The sequence below is a fragment of the Mastomys coucha genome, unplaced genomic scaffold, assembly GCF_008632895.1.
Source record: "Mastomys coucha isolate ucsf_1 unplaced genomic scaffold, UCSF_Mcou_1 pScaffold6, whole genome shotgun sequence".
Classification (NCBI taxonomy): domain Eukaryota; kingdom Metazoa; phylum Chordata; class Mammalia; order Rodentia; family Muridae; genus Mastomys; species Mastomys coucha.
This window is the reverse complement of record NW_022196912.1, coordinates 100012346-100019271: the sequence shown is the minus strand read 5'-3', so window position 1 is coordinate 100019271 and position 6926 is coordinate 100012346. Positions and strand designations below refer to the sequence as shown.

Below are 6926 nucleotides of genomic sequence, written 5' to 3'. Positions count from 1 at the left end.
GTGTGTGTGTGTGTGTGTGTGTGTGTGTGTGTGTGTGTGTGTGTTAGTACATGCCTATAATTCCAATTCTCAGAAAGAGAAAACAGAAGGATCTAGAGTTCAGGGTCATTCTTAGCTACATACCAAGTTTAAAACCAACTTGGGCTACAAGAGTCACTGTCTCAAAAAGCCAAAATAACAATAATAAAACTTTATTTAAACCTTACCTTGTCTAGTTTCTTATATTCTAGTAATATTTCATAATTTCCAATCCCATGGCATCCTGTATTTCTCCTTATTAAAATGAAAGTTATTGACACCAAGTACCACATCTATGTTGTTCACCATTTTATCTATAGTACTAAGCATAGTACTTCATCTTAAATGACACTTCTAAACACTACACTCAACATCAACATTTTACATGAGTTATTTGGAAAATGAAAGAAATAAAGTCACAACTCATTGAGAAGACTGCTATACACTTTAACTGGTCAATCCCGCAAACACAGGAAAGACTAATTCTTCAAAAAGAGTATTCCATTAAGTTATCAATGTTTTACTGAGGTCTAGAGTAATGGAAAACAGTGAAGTACTTGTCCCATCTTTCCAGTACTAACTGTACTTCCAATCAAATAGCTCTAGTTCACAAGTGAAAGTTTCCTCTACATAATTCCATGCACTAAGTTAGGGAGAAACTACAGAGAGGATTTACAATCACACTACTGAAAATTCCAGTGAAATGATTTAGTCATACAAAGACCATCAATGAGTCAGTCACCAGAGAAACACTAGAGAGATGTAAGACTGACAGAGAAGCTAACAGTGAGTACCAGATTGCCCCCAACTAAATCCACTGACCAAGCTCAGCATCAGAACTGTGGGACAACCAGGCACTCACAATAGGTGCAAATAAAGATCTTGTACAGTGTAACACCTATACACTACACCTGACAACATCAACTGAACTTCAGTCTAGTGTTTTAGAGTTAATTTCTAATTTATAAAAAGAAAACAGAAGACTCAACAGATAAAATGGCACTATTATCAAGACAGAAGCAGAGTCAGAATGTGTGATGTTCGAAAGAATGACAGATTTTTTCCATCAAATTCAGGGGATAATGTAGGGGGGTAAAGGAAACAAGAAATAGTGATATAGATCAGAGGTTCTCAAAGAAGGGTGGCCCTCCAGAACTTATAGTAGTGAATCTCGCAATGTCTAAAAACATTTCTGGCTCTCAAAACAGGGAGAGCACTACTGGCATCATTGTTAGAGACATCAGTAACTACCCTGCAATGCACAGGGAAAAAAATCCCGTACAAAGAAGTCCCAAAGGTTCACAGTGCTCAGACTCAGCAACCCTAACCGACACAGTAAGAACCTTCTATTTATCCTAGGTTGGATCTTAAATTGAATAAACCAACAAAATATTACTGAGACAATTGGAGGATTTAACAAGGAATTCCTCTGAATTCTGATAACAGGAGACAAGAGTGAAATTTAAAGAGACTGAGCATTAGATAATACAAAGACTTATTACGCTTTTGTAATGTACTCAATCTAAAAGAGATCTTGACCCAGCATGGTGGTGCATGCCTTTAAGGTAAACAGAGGCAGACAGACCTCTGTTAAGTTGGAGACCAACCTAGTTTACATAGCAAGGTCCAGCTGCCAGTGCTACATACTTACACTGTGTTTTATTTTTTAAGAAATGAAAGGTCATCCCCACCCCCTCCCTTTCTTTCTTTAAAACTAGGTAACTGAGGCTCTAGAGATGGCTCAGCAGTTAAGGTACTTGTTGCCAAGACTAAGACATCTGAGAGAACCTGACAACCGCAGGCTGTCCTCTGACGTCAATATGCACACAGTAGCACACTTGCACCCCTCCATCCCTGCCACTCACACACAGTAAATGATAAAATGTAAAAGTAAAAAAATGCTCTTAAGAAAAGCAACTAAAAACCTAATTAAGAATGTAGAACAATGGAGAGGAGGATGTAGCTTTGTAGAATACTTAATTAGCATGCACAAGCCTTGGGGCTTGATTCCAGTATGAAGGGAAAAAAAACAAAAAACATGCGCAAAGAAGGTCAGAAGATGTAAGATTTGCTTTAAATTATTTAAAATTATGTTCACGATATTTTTTCAACTTAATGCTTAAATCTTTCACCATAAAATATTTTTAGGGGCAGTGGGTAAAAAGCACATGACAAGCAACCTCACCAGCCTGAATAAAATACCCTAAACACCAACTAACTCCCAGAAGTTGTCCTCTTGCCTCCTGACCTCCATATGCACACTGAGGCATGTACACGTGCAGCAGGTCCACACTCCCATCATATATAATAATAAATTTAATAACATTTTCCAAAACTAAAATATGAATGAAAATATGCAGAAGCATATACAATGTTTATCATCTAACAAAGAAAGTACCTTAGGTGTAAAGAATGCTAACTCTTGAATCTTACACAACAAATCTTTATAGTGGTTCTACAAATTGCAAGGCACTGTCCTAGGTGCTGCAGAGAATTAAGAAGACAAACAGCACCAAATCACCTGGGTGATTTGCATGCACGGCTCATGGAGACTGAATTTTGAGATGTGCCTTGGAAGTATTCCATTTAAAGGGAAGAGAGAAGTTAAGGACATTGGATAAACTCCATAAAGCTAGGAAAGGGCATGCAAAGCTCCATTCCATTCCTCCTTCTGTATTCCCAGCTGGCTTTGAATTCCCTGTACAGTCTGGATGGCCTTGAATTCCAGCTCTCCTGCCTCTGCCACCTGAGTGCTAGGATTGCAGGTTTTTGTATTACAATGCCCAGTTTATGCAATGCTAGGAATATAATCCAGGGCTTCAGGGATGCTAAGCAAGCACTCAACCAATGAGCTCTTTCTTGAGCCACAGCCATAGACCTCAAGCTTCACCCTTCTATTACATTCTATCTTTCAGCAAGAATCAAAAGCACTACATGTTCAAAACACTAAAAGAAGTTCATTTCAGATGAGGAAGAAACCCAAAAGCAGTGTTGTTCCTAGTGAGTACTTATATTAAGGTAGTCTGGTATGCACATTCTTCTTTTAAAAAGCCAAAGCTGAGGGTGTAGCTGAATGATAGATCACTTGACCAGCATACCCAAGGCAGAGTTCAATCCCAAGCACAACAACAACAAACCAACTATAGAACTCATTTGTTTCTCTACATGTCCATTAAAAGTCAGACTGAGGTCAGTCCAGCTTGAATTAACTGGGCAACTGGAGGAAATAATCCTGATAAGCTGATATAAGACAGCAAAATCAGCCACCATAATTTCCAGGCAGGACCATGGAGCATAAGTAAACCTTATGCTCCAGTCCAGCTAATTTTTAATAAATAAAAAGGGAGGAACTGTGCCCTCCCCTCAGCCTTGAGTGGGCTGAATTAGACCCTGCTTTGCCACAGTGCGGCTAGCCCACCTAGGGTGGAGCCTTCTGACCTAGGTGAAGTCTATTGTCCGGCCACAACTGCAACTGCCTGCAAGAAGCCACCACCTGCTAAGCAGCTGAGTTTGATTGAGGTCCTGGCATAGTGGGAGATGGGTTTCCCTCCTTTAAAAAAATCTGACTCAAGTGATCCGTGAGCCTTGATCGGAAAAAAAAAAAAAAAAAAAAAAAAAAAAAAAAAAAAAAAAAAAAAAAAGACAGCAAAATCACTTATTCTACTGTTCTGAGTGTCTCCTGTGCAGAACCTGCTTCTCTTAAATACCGAACCAATGTAAAACTAGAATACTAGAATAATATACAATTATCTTTTGGAATTTTATACATTACCCTAAGCTTGCATGTCATAAGATTCTGTTTTTCTCTTAGTGAATTTAAGGTAGATGAGGAATTACTGTGTATTTCAAATAGTCACAACAGATGACCTATTCCTATTTATTTATCTTTGAGACAGGGTCTCACTACGTAGCCTAGGCTGGCTTCAAACTCTCCACCCTCTTGCTTCTGTTGCCCATACTGGATGTAGGCACAGGTTCTCATGCCAGCATCTATGTTCCTGCAACCCCGTCAAACCTCTTACTGTTCTGTAGAAAGTAACATCTTCAAAATAGATGTCAAAAGGGAAGGCTCTCACAGGAGCAGCTATCACAAAACTTTCTTTTTTAAACCTCCGCCAAACTCCAAGGCTACTTATTATTTTGGAGTGAATGGTAACAACAAGAAAATGTAGCAAATTCACCATGTGGTAAAATTATCCTTAAGAGATGGTAATGTTTGGATCAACTCCTGAAATATAACAGCAGATTCTCCAAGGATCAAGTCTCTAGAGGCCTATGTGGTCCACATGAACCCACAACATCACTTAGGATGTCATGATGAGACTTCCATCTTTTATGTGCTGAGAATCCAATTCTGGAAACAGCTATCTCTGGTCCCTGTTTGTTTTGCTGGTCCTAAGAAATTAACTGGTCCATATCTACATGCATTTCAACGTCGGCCCTTTGAGAATTTTCTTTTATATTGCCTCCCCATGAAAATCTTAGTTTAAAAACAATTTTAAAACAAAGCTCTTGTGCAATAAATCTAGAATGCTGGTCAAAGAAAACCAAGGCATATGTCTGAGAAACAAATCTAGTGCCAACCCTACACTTCAAGTCTTATCTTTACTGTTCTTTTAGTAATCCAAGGTCAATTAAAAACCTGGCTTTCAGAGCTGACTCTTAAGGGATCTTTGGAGTATAAATGGGCTAGTCGTTGGCTGTTGGAATTATGAAAGGCACTAGCTGGTTGAAGCCCAAGGCCTGCTCAAGTAAAACCTAAATCAAAGCTGTGACTCCGGCAGGTGATTTCTTACCTGTGGAGTCATGGTAGAGGGATCTGGTTCAGGGGCAGTTTGCTTCTGTTCAGCATTCTTATTCTTGGCCCCGCTCTCCAAAGGCTCTTGCTGGATAGTTGTTTTATTCCCAGAAGGGATGGACGGTGGTGGTGGTAGCTGGGGTTTAGAAGGGCCCTGGGAGGAGCGGGAAGGAGATGCCTGAGAAGAGGGTATGTAGGGCTGAGAATGGCTCAAATATGATTGCGAGGAGGAAGAGGAAGAATAAGAAGGGGTAGGTGCCAGATAGGACTGGGAAGGTGGAGACTGTGAAGGGGACGGCTGAGCAGGAGGCAGGTAGGGCTGCGCGGAGGAAGGGGGATAGTACGAGGGTGGTGGCTGAGGTGGAGGCATGTACGACTGGGATGGGGGCATATAGGATCCTGGAGGTACAGGGGGAGATTCAGGAGGGGACTCCAGCTCCATTGGAACCAAACCGGGAGGCCCATCTCGTTGGTGGTGGATCATCTGGTGTTTGTACTGCTGCTGCTTCTGATAGCTGAGGGCTGGCCCAGGTGGCGGGGGCATCGGTGGCGGAGGCGGCTGCCAGTCTCCATAGCCGCCCCCGGGCATCACCGGCGGGGGCGGCAGCGGGGGCGGAGGAAGATGGTGGGGCTGGAGCACGCACTGCATTTGCTTCTGGTGCATCTGCTGCAGCTGCTGGAGCTGCGCCAAGTGTTGCTCTCGGAAGCTCATGAAGCCTGACGAGGAAGGGGCCGCGGGAGCCGTCGAACTGGAGTACCCGGGCCCCGGCGAGGCCTCGGGAAGCGCCACCGGTGGCGGCGGCGGCGGGACCGGCGGCGGCGGATAGTGGCTGCTCCCGCCATACCGGCCCCAATTAGGGTACATATCGGAAACGAAGGCGCGGGGCTCGTCCCGGCGCCGTTACTCGTCGCAACCGACCTCCAGGAGCTGCGGCGGTGACGGCGACAGCCGGAACTCGCGGTGCCTACAGGCCGCGGAGCGTGTGAACGGAGCGCGCCAGTGCGCCGGCGCTACGGAGCTGGGCCCGCGGTCGGGAAGGCGGGGACCGTACTGAGGCAACTACGCATGCGCCTTACCATCGAGAGGAGAACAAAGGCCAGATAGAGGAGACCTTTGCGCAGGTGCTCTCTGTTGCCGCCTTCCTTCGGGTTCGGAAAATGTAGGCGGTAGTAGAAGGTTGTCATAGAACCAAGACACCATAGAGTCTCACGGCCAAAAAGAGTGATAGAGATCCTAATGCCCTATGGGTTCAGTTTTGAATGGGGGGAAAAGGAAAGATTCCATTCACAGTAGCAACAAGAACATAAAACGAGTAATAACTCTAGTAAGAAAAATCTAGAAATTATATGAAGAAAACTGCAGAATCCTACCTGAGAATAAAATTTAAACTTGAACTAAGAGGCTTACCATAGTCCTAAGTAAAAAAGAGGGAGCTTTGTAAATATGACAGCTCTTCCAAGTTAAATTGATTTAACTCAGTCAACCCACAGCCTGACAGGGAACAATGATATGAAGAATGGAACATGGAATTCTTCAGAAAATGGATTCTGAAGAAGGAATATGAAAATGGCCCTGATTCTTTCCTAGAGGTATTGTAAAAGGAAAGAAATGGAATTCTTTAGATTGGTTTCCTCCCCTTCCCCCGCCTCCCTTAATTTTTGTTTTTTCAAGACAGGGTTTTTCTCTGTGACCTCCCTGGCTGCCCTGGAACTCCCTTTGTAGACCAGGCTGGCCTTGAACACAGAGATCCTCCTGCCTCTGCTTCCCAAGTACCACCAAACCCAGCTTAGATTGAATCTTTTAACTCCGAAAATGTCCCTATTGGAGAATCCTTAAAACTAAGGCAAAGCCAGAGAAGGGTAACTTAAAAACTAATTTTCTGAACTCTAGCAGCAAACTATTAAAGACTTCCTCTGGTTTGGGTGGCTACTGAGCATCAGAAGGGGCACACTGAATTCTGAGAAAGGAAGGAAGGAAAGAAGAAAGAAAGGAAGGGAGGGAGGGAAGAAGGAAGGAGAGAAGGAAGGAAGGAAAGGAAGGAAGGGAGGGAGGGAGGGAAGAAGGAAGGAAGGAAGGAGAGAAGGAAGGAAGGAGAGAAGGAAGGAAGGG

General features: G+C 43.4%; 1 protein-coding gene across 6 annotated transcripts in view; it reads right to left on the bottom strand.

The window, feature by feature from the left end:
- Ylpm1 (YLP motif containing 1) overlaps nt 1-5869 on the bottom strand; it is a 76732-nt gene extending 70863 nt beyond the window's left edge. For 4 of the 6 annotated variants that reach the window (XR_004114355.1, XR_004114356.1, XM_031356500.1 and 1 more), the window contains exon 1: nt 4815-5868. Coding sequence is in view for 4 of the 6 variants with exons in the window: in XM_031356500.1 (XP_031212360.1) it covers nt 4815-5681 (867 nt within the window). In the remaining 2 variants the exon portion in view is untranslated. Of the gene's footprint in view, nt 1-4814 lie in introns of all 6 variants that reach the window. The other 2 variants (XM_031356498.1, XM_031356499.1) reach the window with 2 other exon arrangements.
- Nucleotides 5870-6926: the final 1057 nt, after the last annotated feature.